Genomic DNA, 22656 nt, shown 5'->3' with positions numbered 1-22656 from the left:
CTATGGGGTTTGGATAGAATTAAAGGACATACGAATATTGTGCTAGTTGTAATATCAATGGTTTCCTGTAGAATGGGGATTGACAGCAAGTCAAGCCACATACATTTAAAAAATAATAATAAATAAACCAAAACCAAACCAAGCACTGCTCTGGATTTAACTAACTCTTTGGTTTGTGAAGGTGACAAAGTACATTAGAGGCAGGTAAAAATCAAAGCCAGCTGAGCTACCTAGCTGTTATACTTTGAGCCAAATAATATAATGCAAATAGGAAATGTGTGGAGACTGACACAACTGCAAAGACCTACAATCCTGAAATGAGTTTGCTCACATGTGGTGCTGAAGAATGAATCAAGACAGTATATTTATCATTTAACAATCATCCACCAGGACTTGTGACTTATTTTCACCATTACTTTATGCACACAGGTCCCTTGAAAATCTTTTAGAACTGTAAACTGACTGCAAAAAGTGAACTTTTGATAAAGGAAAATATTTCCTGTCTGAAGAAATATTTATATGCTATTTCAGAGGTAAATCACTCCTCAAGAAGCTTGCATCCCACCACTAGTCAGTAAAAGTATGTCAATATATCAATTTTGATATGCAATAAATTCTTCAAGAATGAAAAAAACTTTACTCATTTTTTTTAACCTTTTTTCAATAGTTTCTGCACAACAAGGTAGATACTCTATCTGTGCTGTACCAAGAATTTCATATACAGTGTGTCCATCCATGTCAGTTACAAATGCCACCTTAACACTATTAACATTCTCCCTGGATGGAAATTAAAATAAGAACTCATTCAACATTAAGATAAAATAAGTTGATCATCACAGACAGTTATGAAAACAATCATCTTCAAGTCACAAGAGAGTGTGATTGAGAAACCTATTAGCTCTATGTGCTTAAAGGTATTGAATGATTTACTGATGTTTGTGTGGTTTAATTCTGTTTATGGAACATGCCCTGAAAGAACCCTGACTTTTGGGTTTGTGGTGAAAGCACAAACAAACAGAAACGCTATTTAGACTGACTGGCATTCCCTCTTCTAATACACCTGAAAAGGCTTTCATCCTTATCACAGCATGACTGCATCAGCGACAGCAAAAATGGCTACATTTTAAATCATTCTTTCTTAATATTTTACCTGAAAGAGGAGCCAAACCCAGGAATCAGACATTAATAATGCTAAAAAGCTTCAGTAAGCCCAGAGCTAGAGTTGATCTTCATATACCAATCAACAAAGAAAGGGCAATTAACAAAAGCAATACTATAATAGCTAGTCATGGATGCTGCCTCCAGAAAAAACTAATTATGCTCACTACTGATGATGAAATACCAAAAGGAGAAAACATGATATGAAGGAGTGTGTTTTAGATCGTTATAATATCTCTTCTCTCTGCTACTTCCCTTTTCAATCTGTAAGCTTGAATCAGCACAAAACTGGGCAGTGTTTACTGATATTCAGGCCATTGTATCCATTTTTTATCATTATTTGAGCCATTTCACAACTAAGTCTACTTTTCATAGGTAGAGTGGATAGTAAGTCAACCACCACAGCTTTTGCAATGTGTTGATGAATACTTGTAAAAGTACAAACTCTTTAAATTAAATTAGTCCAGGTTTATTTCCAAGTAGAAAATTATTATTGAGATGTGCACAAATTATCTAAGATTAGCACACTTAATAACTCACAAAGTTACAACGTTAAGAGCTTTACATTTGAGTAACTATTTCAATCACAAATAAATATTAACTCCATAGGGAGGTGCATATCCAGAGGCTTGATCCCAGCCAAACTCATTTAGTTTTTCATAATGCCCTTTAAATATCTCCATGTCATTAACAATTGCATTTATTTTTTATCGATGCAGTACCAATTCTAAGAACCTTGCATCAAAGCAAATCCAGTTAGCATGTTAAAAATTGAAATCAAACTATGTTTAATTTAATGACTGCACTTAGTGTTCTAAATGAACGGCAAGGATTTATGTTTTGTTGCTACACAGGCAAGAGGAAAAGGCAGGAGATCCCACAATAACTGATGAAACACATTGCAAGCAAAAGCAAGCCTTCTGAATTTTTTTTGACTGTAGCCAATCAGCTGATTGTTTGGTGATTGCTGGTCTCAGAACAACTCCTGGAGTCAAAGCCATGCTGCGTGAGCTGGACTTGCCAAGCGCTGACAGCAGAAGATCAGAAGCAGGCATTTTACTTAGGGCAACCTAACTAGTCACTTTGATCCTAATCAAACAGGACTATTCACAAGCAGAAAGCACATGCTCACATCTTCGCAGAATACTACATCTCTGTGCTACATGCCCCTAAGCGGCATCCACTTCGACTGCCCTACCCCCAAATAAGTTAAGGTGAGAAGTTGTGCAAGAAAGGAAAAAAAAAAGAATCCAAAAATTAAGTAAGCGGAAACATTTAAAATGAGAGTTCAGTGAAAAGTGTGTGTGAGAAGAATATGCATTTCTATCTTGGTCACATACTGCTGGTTTAATTATTTAATGTACAGAGTGGTACACAGTGGGGGGGGGGAAGTAAAGCACTGCTGACAAAGAAAAACCACACGTGCCTAAGTCTCCTATATCACTCCTGGAGCACAATCTTTGGTAAATGTTTTTTCAGTAAGCAGAGCAAGAATAAAGTGCAATGTTCAACACTGGCAGAGCCAGCAACTAGCATAGTGTTGTCTGATCTACACCAGGGTATTTACATCTGATTTCTTTCTTACTTGCAGTGGAACACCATTAGACAACAACATCGTGAAGTCGTGCTACTGCATCCAGTTAAAAATGGTTAGGTACATCGATCACTGCTTTTGGGAAGCATATGGAAGTTAACTTCACTACAACAGGTATAAGCTGCTGTGCTACTGAACATCAATTTATTATGAAATTTTCAAGCACTCTGTGCTTGCATTCAGCCATCATTCTGTTCAAAAGCTCAGTGCTGACTCCAGTATTTATCATCACAGTAAAAATAAAGGTTCTCTTGGAACATTTCAAAGGGCATACAGGCTAGATCTAGTACATGCTTTATCCCAAACCATGCAGTAACAAGACAATCTAAGGACATACCCTTTGCCTCAGCAACATTACCTATTACAAACTGAAGACACCACAAATGGCATCAGAACTGAAGAGTCATTTTTCTCTTGCCCTCCACTGTCATTAAATGATGGCTAGTTTTCAGGAGCCATTCAAAGTAATAAGAATCTTATTCTTATTACATCTTATTCTTATTCTTCTTACACAAGCAACTTGTGTATTTTACATAACAAGTACTAAACTACAGCTTTGCTGAAGCCAGAAACATTTCTAAAATTCATTACCAAAGACTTAGAATAAAAATGCAGCAGGGTAATTCAGAAAAATGAATGCAGTCTTTGTTCTTAAGTTAACAGAGTTTCAAAGTACATTATCTATACACTACATTCAATAAGTGTCATTAGAAGTGCCAGATAACTGTCCTGATAGCCTATTTTCAGGACAAACTTCACCAGTGATAAACATTAAGGCTTCACAGGCATAGATCAAATGAAGTGTAATGGGGGGATAAAAGTTTTTAATACAAAATATGAACCGATAAAATAGTTAACACTAAAGCCCTAATCTTAATTTGTCTGGGGACAAAACAGCATTTTATAAATATATACATAGCTTTTAGTAAGTGAGCATGCATGTGTACATACACACATTTAAACAGTTTACACACATGTATAGAAATGAGGGGAACAAATAGCTCATCTGGGAACTCCAAGCTTTTACTTCTTGAAAACCCTAAACCAAATGAAAACTTAAACTGTCTTGGGCACAAGGAAGTATCTCCATTTTGAACTGTACAATACCTTAAAACCTTATCACATCTTCCTATCTTTAAAGCAGCATTTTATTATTTCCACCCTCTAAGTGAGTCACCACTTCATGTATGCAAAGCTAACAATTTGCTCTGAATACATTCCTCCTATTTTAAGAACATCATGATTTTCTCCTACCCTACAGCGTGCCTTTCTGTATAACAAAAGGCAACTTCAACTTCTACTCCAGAAATCGCTGGGCTCATCCTACTAACATAGTATTTTAAAAATAATATATATATTTGTAGAATATTGACTGGACAAGAACTGAAAATCTTCAATTATAGCATAAAAAGGTATGAAAACAGCAAAACACTAGTGAAATGACAATAAAAACTTTTCTTCATGTAAATATTATTCCTCTATAGGTTTTTGTTGTGAGGGTCTTGGGGTTTTGCTTTGTTGTAGATTATTTTTGTTTGCTTTGTAAATGCAGTTATGTGTGAAACAAGTATAAATGTAACAATGGGAAAGACAGACACAAGAAGAGAAATGTAAGAGAAAATTCTGGTTGGGGAACTCCCTTATAACAACACTCATTTTGGTGCAAACACATCAGTAAGCATTTTATAAACAAGGTCTTCTGCTGAAGGGAGGTCAGCACTTCATGACAGATTTATAAAGCCTGCAAAATGACTGAAGTACATCTGCAGAAGGATGGAATTTCAAAATGTTTATTGCACTCCAGGAATGCAGATCGCCAACACAATATTCTTCAGTAAACTATCAATTCAGTAACCTTTTGTGTCACTAACATAAATTGAATATTCACATAAGTGTTTTTAAGTCTGTTGTATGCATTTTAAGGATATACCCAGATATGTGATACATGACTGAAGGAACAAACACTTCTAATAATAGTGGGTATTCATTGACATGCTATTTCAACATAATTCTTTCACTAACCAAGAGAGACATCGAGGAAAACATCTTTATGGTTCAGTGACTTAAAACATAGCAGTCAGTGTAAGTAATTACAGAATAATAAAGTAATTTCTATTGATTCTGTCTACAAACATGATGCAGGCTGACATGTCCAGTGCAGAGTTAAATTTAAAATAAAATTTTGAACTATATACAGGTCAAATTAGGTTGTAATTCTCATGGAAGCAGGATTTCCTTGTACTTAGGGGTGGGATGGAGAACATGAAGAAGTTTCTATGCAATTTCTCTGAAAATTTCAGCAAGAGCTGAATAAAAACCTTCTGACTTGAATTATGCCTTCTGTGTATCATTCATTTTATACAATAGTAACTCATGTATTTTGAATCTCCAAATTTTCCTCAAGTAGATATCCTCACGTGAAACAGTGGCTCAAACTTCATGAAGACCTGCTCTTAAAAACCTTCATCTTGGCTGCAACACAAGACACAATCCATGATCTGAAAAGACTGCATTTGAGTACTATTGCCATTAAGCAGTTGCTTATATACAAAGCTGCAGCACACCTCTAACCAAAAAATAATCATTATAAGGACGTCTTTTGGCAAGCTGCAAGGTAGCACCCCGCCCTGAGCCCTAGAGTTCAGATGTTCAAGCTAGTGCAGTGTAACCTGGTCTCGGGGAGAGATTGAGACAGAGCAAGTACATGAGAACTTCAGTTTGTTTCCCTCACAAAACACACAATGACTGCCACTTACTGTACGTCTCACAGCTCTCAGCAGCTAATCCTATGAGCATTTAATGCATTGAACATAATTATCCTTTGCTTGAAGGATTATTGACTTCAGCAGAGGGACAGAGGTGGTGAAATGTAAATGGGTATCTGGGGAATGGAGAAAAGCTCTCAGGGACAACTCTTTTCAAAGGAGAAGTATGAAATCACTGACACACACCCACTCTTATTTAATGAAACTACCTTATATGTTGTAGTACCAAATCCATTAGTATTTGCTTTTTCTTTTGACAGCATTTGTGGCACAGGTTCAATGCAGCACTTTATAAGGAGAAATCGTATCATACAGATATTTACAACGACTGTGAACCAAGAATACATTTTTCCAAAGCTCTTCTCTGAAATCCTGAACCTCAACCATTATAACCCCTTTACAATGAACAGCAACAAATCTGCAAAATCAGATTATTTCTATTTAGAACCCTACTCAGAAGTCTGTCTCAGTCAGACCTGGTAACTTCTCTGTGCAACTAAGGATAATTTAATAGTTGTAAAATATGGAATCTCTGGTGGTTTTAAAGTTGAAGCAGTTCTGCTCCAGGGATCATACTACAAAGACCATTCTACAGCTGTTTGATCGTGGATATACATATAAGTACCAACTGCTAAAATTTTTCCCAAACAGTGCAGTGGAAGGGAAGCCTTGCAGAAAGGAGTTTGTAGGAGGTCTTCCTCTTCTTTTTTTCATTAAGCATCTGGTACTTTATATTGATATGCTTGTTTTCTTTCAAAGTTGTCTACAATTTATATCAGATCCCGTCCTTAGTCACCTTAACCTACCATGGAAAAGCAGAAACTCTAACTCAGCATATTGCATCTACATGTTGACAAGGACATCCCATATAACTCTTGATAGCAGCTCCTGTCTCACCAGGCACTCGCATTTAGAGCCCTAACAGAGCTTGCACAACCCACATCTGCCCGCACAGAAACTAACAGCTTCCCAAAAAAACAGTGAATGAAATTGGTCAGGGAATTCATATTGTGGAAATCTACATAATGAGAACTGACAACTAGGGACAGGCATGCAATGACGACTGCAGTTTAGGCTGAAGGAAAGATTGTTCTGAGGCATTTCAATTGACTTCTGAAATATCTCTAGGGTAGGAGCGTAGAAAACTGAGCTCAACCACTGAACTTCAGTAAAAGCTCCCCATTATTTGCTAGCAATAGACGGGGAGGACAAAAAACTAATAACGCCTGGCTTTGCAGAGATCTCTCTCTTGGGAATAACTGACTTTCATACTAACACAATGCATGTTCAACTTGATGTTTTTCCCACAGTTGGATATTGCTAAATACTTCCCCTTTGTGCCTGCTTGGGTGTGTAATATGCCAAGAACTAATGCTGGACTGGACTGGAAACTAAATGGCCAACTTTCAGGATTTTGGAGGACCTGTAAGATTAAATTTTGAACTCTTTGGCCTGTCACAAGTCACTGTGGGAGAGGAAGGAACTGAGAACCTGGTCAGAAACTTTCCTTCCAAAGGAAATCAGCTAAAGGATTTATGACTAAGGATGTAAAAGCAAAAAAAAAAGTTCAGGAACACTTTATGTGGGGACATGTGTTTACAGGAAATGCTAATTCAAACATTTTCAAGCAAGATGCTTTAAATCCTGCAGAACATTTTAAGTGAGAGGATGCCCATGTATGCAGACTCACTCGTGGTTCACAGCAGTCTAACAAGGGAGAAGAGGAACACTTAACAGCAACTACACCAGCAGGAGTAAAACTGATGGCACCTACAGCCAGATTTTATTTTCCACTTTAAAGCATCACTTAGGATTGAAAACCACTAGAGGCAACTAAAGATTGTAGCTGAAGGTGAAAACATCAATCCTGGGCACATTCTAAATGGTTCCACAAAGATGCACAAAAAGTATACAATTCGAAGTGTTAAAATCTCCATCACTGGGCTGTTCTGAGGATGTGTGTTGCTTTTTTTTGTTTTGTACCTTTTCATACAATATTTTGTTTTATGGTTACAGCATTCTAGCCAATCCAGCTAAACCTGGTATGGTTTTTCAAATACTCATGAAGAGACATTGCAATTTTCAAGTGCAGCTGTTGAAGCTGAACTACACAGTTTACTTACTGAACTACAAACTTAAAATAGTAAAAGGTATCAAAGTGAATTGATTCTAGACTAAAGAAAATTCAAGTTAAGAGGTACCCAAATGATTTTTTTTTTAAAAAAGGATGGAATATGAAAAATTATAGCTATAGGAACAATCTTAGAATTCCCCTTTTTCCAAGATGGAGGGAAAAAAACATGCTGCTAAAACCTTATAGTATCACAGTGCAAAGACTCACTGTTGGTACAAGGGATGAGTAGGACACAATTCTGTGAGAGTGGTGTGACTACTACTTGGACTAAGAGATCTAAAATGCAGTATGAGAAGATGCAAGATCATGCACTTGGAGACAAGACCCAAGATATCCATCAGAAATGACTGTGAAAATAGTTTCGGTGTACTTGCTAATCAGGTGACTGAACTATTAAGGTGATGCAGCAGAACCCAATGAGATCACAGCATGTATCATACAAATATACAGAAGTTCTGGGCTCTTCATGGCCCCAGAAACACCTTATTTGGAAGTGCTGCACACATTGCCAGCTGTGTGTTTTCAATAAAGGTGAACTTAATGCCAAAACATCCATAGATTCAGAGAACTATTATGATTATCAGAAGAAAAATAATTAGTATTATAAACAGTGGAAGAGGAGCGTGATTTATTCAGCTCAAGCTGAAAGAGGGCATGATCACTATCTAGAAATAGGAAGGAGGAAAAAGAATTATTTCTAGTAAAAAGCAATGCAGGTGCAAAGCCTAATGAGTAGGAAGTTGAAAGAAGGTTGCTACCTAATGAACCACAGAGATTCTCAAAACCAAGCTCATCAGGAGCTGTGGGAGAGAAGGCTTTCAAACCCAAGCTAGACAAAGTTATGAACATGCTGTGCAACAGTGTGTAATGGCAGTGACCCAGAAAATCCCTTCCATATCTACATCCCTCCTCCAAGCCAGTATGTTTGGGGCTTTTTTATATACTCTGTCACTCATAACCAGACTAACCAAATGAGGGAAAAAGACAAATTATTAACATGATAACATTTTAGACATTCTTGCTGGTAGCTTCTTAGTAAAGGTTTAAGTATTCTCTATGTTTCCAAGGAACATAATTTTAAAAGATATAGATATGCAAGGAGTTGCTGTGCACAGATGCAAAACCTGGAGGTTTCCATCTGTAGACTGAGTCATACCTCTATAAAAAAACAAGTTAATTGAAATAAGTTTGACAGAAACTTAAATAGAGAGATGACAGTTCACAAGCAATTGGATTTTTTTTCCAAGTTTGATGGCTGCAACCATGTCAACACCACCCTTAGTGTTTTCACTAAAGGATTATCTTTGCTTTATGGTATCAAGGAATAGTTAATGAGAAAAGCGTGGGTTTCTTTTTCTCTAATTCTACAACTTTGCTTTCCAGTAACTTAAGCAATAGGATAGGAATATGTATAATTTCTTCTGCTAACAACTGGCTCCAAAGAAGAAATCGTACACCACAACATGTTGATGCGCACTTTTGCTTCATCTCAAGCAAAAAAAACTGAAAAAACTGATTGCAGGATGCATACCTTCAACACACAAGAAGCTATAAAAGCACTTGTTCCACCCTTTTTTTTTAAGAGTATTCTGATTATAGCATTTTTGCTATGAAGCAAAAATGTGTACTACTGTAATCAGAGATTTCAGGTTTATTAATCACTTAATAGTAAGCGTTTCTAAATAATGATACAAAATGTAAAAAAGGAAGGCTGGTAAAAAGGAAAATAATTCTGCTTTAAAATAAGAATCATATTTTTTGAAAGAAAGCTTACAGATAATTCTGAGACTGATGTACAGAGAGCAAAAAGGTTTCATATTTGCCTTATAAAGTTATATATGTAATTTCTCACTGTTTTTCTGTATAACAAAAAATAGCACAGCACTAAGACAACTCAAAATATTTTAAATGACAATTTTTTAGTGTGCCAGTTATTCTAAACTGTAATGTCAAATGCTAAGTTAAAGTAGCCTTTTTGTTTAATCACTTATTTTTTCCAAATATCCACAAAAACATATTTACAAGGTAATGATTTCCCAACTTCCTTCAATGATGAAGCAAAACGAGAATGCCCTACATAGCGTTTGCCTGCTAAAACCGAGGCTGCTTTAGAGCAATGAGATGTCATTCATTGAAGCACAATGTCATTCTGCTTAAAATGCTGACATTCAGATGTGACTTCCAGAAATTTATCTATTTGTGCCTGTGAAGTTGTGCACACAGTTTAAATCATCCCTTACGTTCCTCCCTCAACAGCACACTAAAAAATACAGTTCATGTAGCAACTTATATATCTTATTGACACCATGAAATATTTCATAGGTGCCTATTTAGGAATGAATTTTAAATCAGAGATTGGTAAACTGCAGAAAAAATAAGCAGCACATAAATCTGCTGGAAACATCAAGAACAATAATCTCTAAAACTATTAGGGAAGTTCATGGGCTTTTTCTCCCAGCTACTAGAAGACAAGAGCCAGTATCCTTGCTATAGAGACCCAGTATGTGTGCACATACATCACCTATAGCATTAGGTCACCTTGCAATAAGTGGAAAAACTGAGACTCAACCTTCAATGGCTGAATTACGACAGCACTACAAACGGGTTTACTCTATCACCCCATGGTGCAAGAGATTAAGGTGGTTACTTTCTTTCTGAAAAGTGGTAGACATTTTAGTCATTTATTACATTAAATGGGTTATCTCTGCATGCTTAACTGAGCAAAAACCCAGCTGGAACATTGAACCTCCACTTAAAAGAAAAAAAAAATCATATTACTTGAACTCAGGAATTCCTAAATTTAGTTTTCCCTGGGTACAAGGGAAGAAAGAATAGTAATGTACAACACACTAATGGAAGTGGCAGGTGTAGGAATGACATTTAACTGTCTAAACAACCTCTTCCTTCAACAGGAAAGAGGTAGATAACTAGATTTTCTGTGTACTACTGCTGACATGCACAACACTGTTTGTGAAACTACGCTTTAGTATACATTTATTTAGGAATAGCAGCTATACTTCAGGACCTTGGAAGCTCTCTGCTAGCCAGAAATATTTAAATCCTTTACTCTGAAATGCAAGAAATCTCTCATCACAACACTTTTCTTAAAAAAAAAATTAAAAATTAGCCACTAAAAGAACCTCCTGTTTTGGAAATGAGGAAGATTGAACAGGACTGCGACTCCTGGAGTGAGACTGCAGAAAATGTTTGCAGAAGTCATACACCAACAGGCAAGGAGAGGTACACCTAGCACACAGGCTTCTACAGCTATTCACGGAAACTGTTTTCATTAGTTTGCTTTTTATTCTGCTCCTACAGCTGGGAACAGCTTTACTTTTAAAAGAATTACTATGACTCTTCTCTGTGGCCTTAAAAATTCAGTGGACCACCATTTCCAGACGTGGAGTTAATTATTTAAGTATGACCCTTTACAATGGCTCAGAAATCCATAAATTCATGCATCTTCCTTTTCCTTGAGGTTCCTTAAGAGTGAGGACAACAGGAAAAAAAAGATCCCTCTACATTATTTATGGATATTTCAAATAAAAATCCCCTACAGTCAGCTTCTTATTCAAAGGCCAAAAAGCCTAGCTAAAAATCCACTGGTGATGTGGGTCAAAACTGAAAAGGCAGGCACACCAGGGAGACACATCCAAGTCTGACATCTGGCTCCTTCCTGAGCAATCTAGAAAAGAGCTGCTGCCTGCCAAGTATTTGGAAGAGGGTTTTTTTTCCTAGCTCATTATCAGGAATACATTAAGATTTGGAGGTCAAGCTGTATGCTGAGCAGTGAAGCAGTAGAGGCAGAGACTGTACAATGCAAGTTTTGAAGTATATATTTAGCTGCTTCCATATAAGAAAAAACAAAAAAACCCCAACAAACCAAAGAAATCAAGAGCACAAAAAAATGCAGTTGGGTTAAAATGAGAACAGGGCTGATGGTTCAGAAAACCTAGGATATAGCCAAGTAGGAAATATTTTCCCAAATTCAGTTTAGATCTCCCAAAATCCAGGCTAATTATTTTTTTTTCAACTAAAACCAAATACATCCAGCTTTCATGTACAATGTCCTACATCACCCTATTTTCAAGTCATCAATCCCATTACCATGATCAAATTTATGGTCCAGTTCTGCAGCCATATTCTCTTTTTCAGGCATTACCATTCAAATCATCCCACGTTAGCCCTTCCTGACACTCACATAACTCCTACAGCATTCTGTAGGTTGACAGGCACACATCAGCACATAGGCATTTAGGAAACAATGCCATGGACGGAGCCCTAACAGCACAACCCAGCTCTCATTCTCCTGGCTCTGCAGGAATAACAGTAGCATAGAACAGTAAAAGCCTATTTTTAACTATAAAGCAAGCCAGCATGACTAAATACACAAAGGGAGCAGACCCACAAAATAGCACAACGTCATTTTTATGAAATCATTCTTCAGAGAAGGAAAAAGAAAGCTTTAATCCATTTTTCCTACTTGCAAAGTCACAGTTTGGAGTCAAGCTATAAACTAATAAATCCTACCCAGTAGGTGTGTGCAAACGACCCAGCGCACAGCGCCAGTGCTTATAAGCCAGCAAGCTGACAGGCTGCAGCCAGATAAAAATGAGGCAATATTTATAGATCGAGTGAAAGAAATCACAGGTTGAGGAATTTGACCACTGGGTTATTGTCTGAGTTTACAACATGGTTCCTCCCTGGGTGTCCGTATACCTCTGAAGATCTGGTCACAGCAGGTACCAAGAGCAGCATTACTGCTACCACACATAAGCAGTATTTTCACTTGACCACCAACCAACCCTAGGACAGTTGAAGGAAGTTATCAATAGGTAGAAAGTTAAAAGTGCTACATGGAGCGACTTTTTACTTGCCATAGCTTTTGTCAGCTTATTAACAGATACGAAATGCAGCTATAATGTAATACTTTGCACTTCTTTGCATCCTAAATGATCAGACTGCTTTTTCCTCTATTTTGAAAAGCAGTTGGCTCTTGAAAGTCAAGAATCCGGGGCTGAAACTGGTTTTAAACCAATTTCTATATTCCCAGTGCAAAGGATAAGTATCATCTCCATCACAAGCTGCCAATACCATGGAGGTATGCATATATTTGAGGGTAAAGTCACAATCGTCTTCACATTCAAGGCAAAATCTTCACATTTTGTCAAACAGTTGAGAGCTTTCTGATATAGTCACTAAACTGGAGCTCAGAAGACATATGAAGAAAAATCAGAAACCCCTGATAATCTAAAGGAGGGGAAAGTCACACTCACATCCACTACCCAGCACAGGGACCATGAAGCACAGGATCTTCTGAAATTTGTAACATAAGAAATTATTTTATACTCCAGACAGGCTTTGGGAGGGATGGCAGATTACAGGAGACATCAACAGGACTCTGGAAGGGCTAGTAAACTGGCTCGTCCAAGCTGTGAGATTCAGCAGGCTACTCCCCAATTAGGAAAACCCTCTTTCACTTTTCATTAAAGTCCTACCCAGTCAGTGTGTCCAAATGACCCTGCACACAGCGCCTGTGCTTATAAGCCAGCAAGCTGACAGGCTGCAGCCAGACAAAAAGAGGCAGTATTTATAGATCGAGTGGAAGAAATCACAGGTTCAGGAACTTCCACTGGGTTACTGCCTGTGTTTATACCATGGTTCCTCCCTGGATGTCCATATGCCTCTGAAGATCTGGTAGCTGCAGGTACCAAGAGGAGCATTACTGCTACCAAACATGAACAATGATTTCTACTGGTCACCAACCAACTCTGGGACAATTTAAATAAGCTATCAACAGGTAGACATGCTAGGATTTTGTGCTCTGACAATTGCAAGGTAGACCATGGATCACAATGCCCTTGTTTTTAGCTTTTTGACCAACTTAAAGTTTGGTCCAAGTTAAGAATGCCAGGTTAGCTAAGTACTGTGAGGGCAGTTTGTGGAAGCAAGTTTCATATTTGCAGTCAGAGCAATTTCAAACTATAGATAAGCCTTGCATATTACCATAATGCAGTAGTATAATAACCAAGTCTAGCATCACAAATGCAAATTATAAACAACAGCTACATAAAATTTAATCCTATCTTCCAGCTATTCCACCAAATACAGTTGGTTGTGATCCTTCATCTTTTCATAACAAACAAAAGAAAGAAAACATTAAAAAAAAAATAAGCAAAAGCTCATCTCCACCCCCATGTTTCAGATGTATCAGGACTAAGCAGCAGCCACACTATTTGGGTCAGGTGCTATGTTACCATAATGCAATTTACCTTCAACATCACCCACATAAAAGCATTGCAATCTGCTGTCCTTCATCTGCCCTTCTAGTATGTCCATACACACAGCAAGTTGGGGAAGCAATGACAAACACTCCTAATAAATCACAGCTCCTGGGCATAGGATCAGCTTTCACAAGTAACCCACTGAGCAGAGACTCCTTTGCTACAGTTTATTCTTCCTGGGGTTCTCAGCTGAATCATCACCATCCCAAAATGAACAGCAAAAAAAGACTTGGCAAGTTGACAAAATTGGAAAAACGACCAACCATCCAATAGTGGGATACCGGTATGAGTGCCAGTTACATTTCAGATTGATGGGTTAGGCACACAGAGGTTTAGAACCCTATAAAGCCTGCAGATCTGCAGGGGTCATCTCACGCTTCTCTTCCACTACAGCTACTAGACTTTTAATGCAATATTGAAAATGATGTGTGGCAGGTACGAGGTTATTTGGTCATGGGTAAATCTTGAGACGTTAATCTCTCATTTTTCTCAAATCCTTAACAATAACTGTACTTCTCATGTAGGGTCTTCACAGTCAGGAGTACTTGTCATTCATTGGCAATAGACACAACTGGGAAACACCACTCCAGTATTACACTTACCTGCATGGAATGCCCCCACTATCCATATTTTCTTCTTCTATTTCTATTCATTTCTAAGTTTAGAGAATGCTAACAAGAACACATGAAAAATACCAAGTAAAAAGAACTGCTTAAGTTATGTATTTGCTGTGGCAGCTAAAATATAAAAAAATTATGTCAGACTTTAATAAAATAACCCTGAGATCCTTGTATTTATTTCAGTCAGAGAAAAATCACACCACTATGTATTTATGAACGGGTTAGTAAAATTAGTTCAGCTTTTCAAACATCAAAGATGCTGTTAATGATTAATTTGTAGCAATTTAAAGCCTAGAACACTCCAAGGAATAAAAGACATCTAAGATAGTTGAAGAAAACCAAACTTTAAATAAGCATTAAAAAAAATTATTACATTTCCAGTGTCAACATCTTCCAGTATCCCAGAGAGTCGATGGTTTGAACACAGTTTAAATCTTAATCCCACTGTAGTTTAGAAATCAGAAAACATGTTTCCTAATGCTCATATTGTTAAATCCCATGTTGTTATCTTTTGATATTTCATAGATTTTGCTGACAACCTGTAGAGCTATCAGGCATATAAGTGTTTTGTAGATGAGCTTCAAGTCACCTCAGCAGCAGATACAGAACACGAGGCACTTCCCCTTGTTTTTGTCTATGGGAACAGCAGCGGCAATCAGAACTGCAAAAACAAGCCATGCAACCACAGCAGCTTCTAATCCTCTTACAGACTACATATTTCTTTGCATTATCATTGTCTGAGAGTCCCTCTCTTAGGTAATTAAAACTGAAATTTAAAAAAAAAAAATATAACATACTTCATCTCGCAGGAATATTTTTACAGGTCCATTTGCCAAACTGTTAGGTTTACACACTTGGAAATTGTTTAAGTACAAGCATAAGTACCGCTGTTAAAAACTCTCGAGCCAGTATTCTGCAAGAGTGCAAACATTTTGCAGACGGGAGAATTAACTTGAGGTACAAAGACACAGGATTTCCTTAGCTGACCATGCCTGCTTCTAGTTACAATGGACTTCATGCTACTCTATGTACATATTGATGATTCCTGGGTATTTTTAACCTATGCTACTTAGCACAACATATTCCATTATCCATATCCATTTATGGACCTTCTATTATTCCTCTGACATAATTAATTTCTAGAATCAGGAATAAATTACAGTATGTTATGGGCTGTTGGGTTTTCCTTTTTATTTTGAGCTTCAGTCTTTTGTTTGTTGGGTTTTTTAGTTTGGGTTGGGTTTTTTGATTGGTTGGCTTAAGTTTGGGGTTTTTTAATTGTTGGGTATCACCAGCTCTCAATTTTAGCTGGATTTTCAGCATGCCTGAAAATCAGGCAGGAGTGCCTATAACTCAATAGTGATAAATCGTATTAGTCTGTTGGTCTCAAAATAGAATTTAAGAAGCAGCTGACTTTTCAGGTTCACATCTGTAATATGATGACACATTTCAGGATGCACCATAATAAATATCACTTTGCAAGCACTCTAAGACTACCACTAGATTTGGCTGCTTTGGAACATAATCCAGGACTGATAATATATAGCTCATGGTAGTTTTCCAGTTCTCATTGCAAGGCCCAAACTTTTCAAACTTCATGATCTTGCTAAACAAATGCTCTACTGTGAGGTTTTCCAAGGCAACTATCCACACTGACCTGATAAAATTTCAGCTACTTCTTAAGAAGGTAGGGAAAGTAGTTTTGCGTTACACATATAGATGTGGCTTTTTTGGTGTGGGTTTTTTCCTCCCTTTTTCTTTGAAAATTGCTGTGCAGTCCCCAGGCCCTGAAATTCTAACAGAAAGATGGCAGGACATCTCCTGTGTGCCAAGGATTATTTCAATGCCATCTCTACAGGTCACTAATGCATTCCCTGTCATTCCTATGAAATGACCCAAATTTTTCTATTAATAAGCTTTTGAGAAAATCTGCAGTTAAATGTTGTCCTGGAGAACAGGAATTTAGCCAGATTCTACCACAGATCTCTGGTAGGATGCCAGGCAAGTCACTTAAAATCAACCTTTCAGGCAATCATTAGGCCGTGGGTGCCTGAACTGGGCCAACACACAGAAAATTCAAATAACAAAATCCATACTTTGGACACTTACTTAGACCTAGCTATGCTGAGAAAAAAAAAAGCATCGTAAGTTCTCAAAATTCTGTCCTTGCTGTTTGTCAAAGATTTGCTTCAGCGGAGCTATCTGAAAAACACAATGTCCCCTATGCACTACTTTAATGAATCACATGAACACTGTAGTTACAAAGACCTAAAAAAAGCTACAGAAGAAAAAAATGAATGCTTTCATGTTCTGTGTAGGACTTGAATAGCATGCCATAAACACAACCTGGCCATTTGAGCAATGAAGCTAGTGCAAAATATCAAACAGCTGCTCATTAAACCAGAGCTATCCATCTTGAGATGGATCCTGTGGAAGATACACGGCCATGTAATTAAATTCTGCATCATAATGCATCTATGAGAGGTGAAATACTATTCCTAATGACATGAAAAATCCACAACTCCTTTAATGGTCTTCAGAGAAGACTTTATTTCAAAATACACAAATTAAAAGGAAAGGAATAATAAAAAGGGGGCAAAACAGAAACCTGATTTCAATAAGTAATAAAAATAAAGGTGCCTAACAACAACAGAAAAAAAAATATCTGTATCAAGTCCCAGTGAAATATAATTCATCAAGATAAACAAAATCACAACCATCAACAGCTACAGCTACAAGTAGGTTACTACTTAGTTGTTGTTCTTCTTTCATGTATCTCTCCCTCCCCAATATATCTAAATATAAAAAATGCCACCTCCAATTGTTCACCTTACCAAATGCAACAATCACATCATCACAGTTCTCTTTGGCATGCCTCACTACTGCTGTGTAATGCTCAAAGGACAAGCAACCATCCCATGTTACATTTATTGTACCACTTATAAAACAGTAATGATGGTCTCTTCCAGAAAATTATGCTTATTCTCTGTAGTTCTAGATTTCTTAGCAAAGTAGGCTAACCAACACACTTACTACACACCAAACTCAAACAATGGTATTTGAGTAATTATCACTCAAATTTCTTTCTCAAAGCACCACTCATTTCCTTCTTGTCCCTGGGAAAGAGGGGCCCCCCTCACACAGGACCACAAATCTTTCTGAACAAAAATACGGTAAGAACAAGCCAAAGACTTGACTTATTGCTTTCAATATTTTTCAGTAATTCAAGACAGGTCAGGTACATGAAAAGACTGCAGTAGCTACGTGATCCCTAAAGGAGTGTCACTGGGCTGGCAGTGAAACATGTTTTATTAGCAGACGTTATTTCAATAATACCCAAAGTAAAAATGTAACTTATTCTTTCTTACAGGTTGTGCATAAGTCACATCCTGTAATTCATGATTTGTTAATGATTACACAGTCATGAAAGAACAATACATCTCATCTGACATGTTTAAAAGCCATTAGACTCGTCAACTTTTTTCATTTTTTTTAAAATAACCTTGAGTAAGTTCCTACAAACAACACACAGAAGGGAAAAGGAGAAATGAGATAGAAAGATAACAGTATAGAAAATCTGAGTCTACCATGGGAACCTTCATATGCTAGATCTTCATGGCATATTTCCACATAATAAAGGTAGATGATGCAACATGTGAAACTTTTCAAGAGATAGTCGTTTCAACGTTCCCAAATTGACCATTTTTTTAAAATATCACTCACCTTCCTCATATTTATGATTAGGAAGATTATAATTAAAGCACTACAGAGCCAATTGAGCCAATTGAGAGGACTCTTAAAACCATCAAGGATACAGCCAAACAGAATAAACATGCTGAAATCTGGTTAATTACTTTAAATGCAAGAACTAAGCAGAACTACATTTTCAACAATCCAGCTTTCATTTCTTTGCCATCTTTCACTCAGAGTATACTTTTACTCCCTGCTGAGCAGATGACAGCAGTTGTGTATCAAGGAACATCACTTTCAGTTATGTATCAAGGATCAACTTTCAGTTATGTATCAAGAGAGGCGTCCATAGCACTGCTTCAGACTCTTCCAATACATGAAAGACAAGACATGTAGGTTAACTACTCTTGATTGATGCTGATTTTATTTCTTAAAAATGCAACACAGATTTTCACTTTTCCTCTCTCCCTTTTCACCATGATGAACACAGCAGTCAGTCTAGACCCCATTTTCACAGAAGGGTACACTTAGCCCATATCCCTCATTCCTTAACTAAACTGGTATGAAATTAAGATTTAACAGCATTAACTAAAATTAATTCACAGAATTTTGTGCAACCTTGCACAGGAGATTTTTTGCCTTCAATACCAGACTGTCCCAGCAAACCAAGCTGTGAAACTTTAGATGGGGGTTTTACAGAAGTAATTAAGGCTCTCTCCTTGAAATAAGTTGAAATCAGATATCAGTAAAAGAATTAGGACTCTGGGAACATACTAACATGAAAAAAACACCTCATCAACAAAAAGGTTTCACTCAATATGTTTTCATTTTAGGCAAAGCAAGAGAGAAAACAACCATGGAAAAGTTTCATTGCCGAAGTGGCAATGGGTTTTTTCCTGAGCTACATTGTGTCCTAGCAGTTTCATTTCAAACTTCTGTATAAACTCTAAACTCTCACTTTTTTCATGCAAAATGTGCAATCAAATGCCAGCCTTATGTCAAAGGCATTTCTCTTCTCTTACATATATGTGGACATTTCTTAAGGTAAACTAATTTTCTTATAAAGCGATACCTTGACCTCTTCCCTTTTATTATTCCTACTTTCTGGTCCAGAGAGTGAATTTATTTCTGTGCTTTAAAAAACTCAAATACAATTAAAATATAACAGAGCTTGTAGCACAGAGTCTCTAAAATGCCAAGGGTGGATTTTTTCCTTTACCTATAAGCAATTATTTTATATGCTATATAAATATGCATTATATGTGTTTAGATGCTGGGTTGTCAGAATCAACCTAGAACTTGTCATCAACATTATTTGGAGACTAGAAAGATCAGGAAAAAACAACAGCTTTCTCATTTTATTCCTATTTGCAAATTCAAGGTAACCTATTCTTTTTCAGCTTCTTCAGTACTTCAGTTTCAGAAGGAAAGGAGGTGGTTTGTTGGTTTTTTTTTTAGATTAAGTTTTAAATATTTCATGAACACCAAATGATTTGGTAACATGAACTCCTTTATACTTAGAATGTAATTAAGAAGGAGGAAAAGGAACAAAACAGTCTACAAGAAGAAGCTGTGATATGTCTGCTACATGCATAAGAAAAATCCACTAGACACATTCAGAAATGTTTCTAGATTAGTTTCCATATTTTGTATATAATAAAAGCTGAATTCTTGAAGACACTGTTCCTCCTTTAAAAAGTTGCTGCTATCAATATTTATGCTTGAGCTGCACACACTGAACATACTGCACACATTCCCGTGCACATTCTGACACATACATATATGCATAGAACACATGTATAAAAATACCTTTTCAAGAAATAAATTGCCAGACTGAAAATTATAACGAACTACATAAAACCTAGCATAAAGATTGAAACGTGTTTACTGATCAGTAAGAATCTATACTTCTAGAATCTTTTTATCATGTAAAACCTAAATTTCTAATTCCTGACACCTGAGGCCTTGTTAAATAATGTTTGTTCTTCTGCTTATGAATGCAGTTTTCCCAAACAATAAACACAGGCAGCCTATGGGATTAAAGCATGACAAAGGTGTAGCTGACTCATGGGATCAATTAGAAAGCATCAGTACTTACGCCTTTTGTTCATTCCATGTTTTACTAACAGTTTCTGCATTTTCAGCATAAGTGTATCACAGATGCTAAACGCCATGCTACAAGGCAACAGCACACTAGTACCACAGACTAGACAGAATAAATCTATTCTTATCACTACCTACAGTTATATCGCTTGTTACGCAGCTCGAGTATTTCCTTAAAGTTTTAACAAATGCATAATGATTTTAGCTGAATGCTCGTAGCTTCTTGTCCAATGTATGTCAGCATTTTTTTTCAGTAAAAATTTAACATCCAAGAACTTACAGAGTTGCCTTTTCTAAGCTAAAAACAACCTTAAATACAGCCACCGACGTTAATGTCACCTCAGGTACAGCTTTCCCTCGAAAACCAGTATTAAATTCACAAGCAGGAAATCCCGTAAGCAGGACGACAAGCAGTTTCAGTCTCCATGCAGTTTGCCCGTGACAGGTTATTGATAGAACAAACAGAATTTGCAATACTTACTGAGTGTTTCTCCTGCTGGCCCATAACTCCATGGTTAGCTGGGATTGCAAGTGGTTTCATAATGAAGAAACATAAGCTGAACTGAATTTACACATCATGTACCAATTTCTTATGGATGGCAAGTCACCCTCCACGGCATTAAATTAAAAAGAGGAGGAGGGGGGGAAACCAAGCTGGAGCTAAAAGTGTCACTACTGGTAAGCTCAAAACCCCCCTTGCACTTGTAGTGCAGAGCAGCAATCCAAACGATGCGTTAGTCTCCATTTTTGTAACACTGAAAGTCTAAGCATGTCAGGACGTACAGAGCCTGATGAAACCCTACATATCCAGCATTCATCCAAGGGAACAAAACCATTCCCTGAGCCTGAGGAATGGGAAGAAAAGAAAAAGGAGGAAAAAAGCTAAAATGGCTGACTGCACAGAGACTCCCTCAAAAAGGCTTAATACAGTATTATATTAGTGAGGGTGCAGGAACCAGCCTCCAGCATTCAGCCAAGCATTGTTAATACTCCTGTTTCATTTGCAATCACACACACTCACACACGCAGCCTCCCCCCACCTCCAGCACTACCCTCCACTCCCCCAAAATCAGGGCAGAGCACGCGAATAGGGACCTCCTCCCCTAGCTGCTAATGATGCTGACAGAGTAGTGACCAGTGATCTCTGTTCCACTCAGCTAACCAAGTTTGCACAATTAATCTTAGCAGCGTGACATTGATGGACATTTAATTTTATGATGCCTGCTCCTCGCAATCGAGACAAGCACGTCTACCGCCCAAAGAGTCAGCAACAAAAATACAACACAGTTACACACACACACGCACACACACAAAAACCCAGAGAATCATGAGTCTGAATGCAATACGCCAATATAATTACGTTATTGTGCTTACTTTGGAAGACCATGGCTGCAGGCAGTTGGCATAGCAACGCACAAGGAAAGCCATTTCCTGGGTAGAAAGAATGCTTCCTTTTCTAAATAAAAAATTCCTCTTAGGATACAAACGGCATTGCTGCTTCCTGCAGAAAGCAAAGACACTGTAGTCTGTCTCTTAACCTGCACACAGGCACACACTCAATGCAGTTCGAGTGATGTAAGTGGATTTCTCTCTCCTCTCTCTCCCTCCCTCTCCCTTTATCCACCGAAATATTCAAGTCAAATGGAAGACACATTCCTTGAGGCTCGCCCCCTCGGATACTTAACCATTTCACTCATTAAGGTAGAGATGGACAATGCAGATAAAACAGCAAGCTCTTGCCTGTATCTCGTATCAGCCTCTGAAGATCAAGGCAGCCCCAGAGGGGAGGGATCCGCTTGCTCCTGGCTCCTAAGAATATCACTGAAGTCAGGGTGGGAATAAGGACCCACGTTTACCTCGGCAAATCCTGAACCGAACACGACTTTTCATGAAGATGAGGATAAAGCAGAGGGTTTGACATCACCACCCTTTTTCCCCCACCCAAAAGAGTGCTGCTGCAGAGCTGTAAACATTGTTATCAAGTATTTATAAACAGGGCACTTGATGAGCTCTCTCAGATTTTCAGCAGCTTCCCAGCTACGCAGGCCACAGATACCCAGGGGCTGGGGCAGGTAAACGTCCAGATCCCTTTAAGACAGCATTTAAAGTCTTTCTGAATATAGCCCCTGCTTCTCCTTGCACACTGAACACACAAATTCCACTAAAATTGAAAGGGGTTGCAAGATCTGGAAGAGTCTGATGTACATATGGTTTTTATGATTCTCCTCTCTGACTGTAATTATATCTTAAACTTGCAAATTTCCCCAGTCACTCCCATTTACACTATACCACTTCTCGTGTTTTACTA

General features: G+C 37.6%; 1 protein-coding gene across 3 annotated transcripts in view; it reads right to left on the bottom strand.

Annotated features, from left to right (window-relative positions):
* The window catches only part of RAPGEF2 (Rap guanine nucleotide exchange factor 2), a gene marked incomplete at its 5' end in the record, with an annotated part of 181272 nt that overhangs the window by 47362 nt on the left and 111254 nt on the right, over positions 1-22656 (bottom strand). The window contains one exon of one of the 3 annotated variants that reach the window (XM_084264149.1): positions 20830-20889. The exons of the other annotated variants lie outside the window; for them this stretch is intronic. Within the exon in view, the coding sequence (XP_084120275.1) occupies positions 20830-20889 (60 nt within the window). Of the gene's footprint in view, positions 1-20829; positions 20890-22656 lie in introns of those variants that run through there. 3 annotated transcript variants of the gene reach the window in all.

Source organism: Gallinula chloropus, assembly GCF_964237585.1.
Source record: "Gallinula chloropus genome assembly, chromosome: 4".
Lineage (NCBI taxonomy): Eukaryota > Metazoa > Chordata > Aves > Gruiformes > Rallidae > Gallinula > Gallinula chloropus.
Note: the sequence above shows the minus strand (reverse complement) of the source record. Positions and strands in the feature narration are given on the sequence as shown.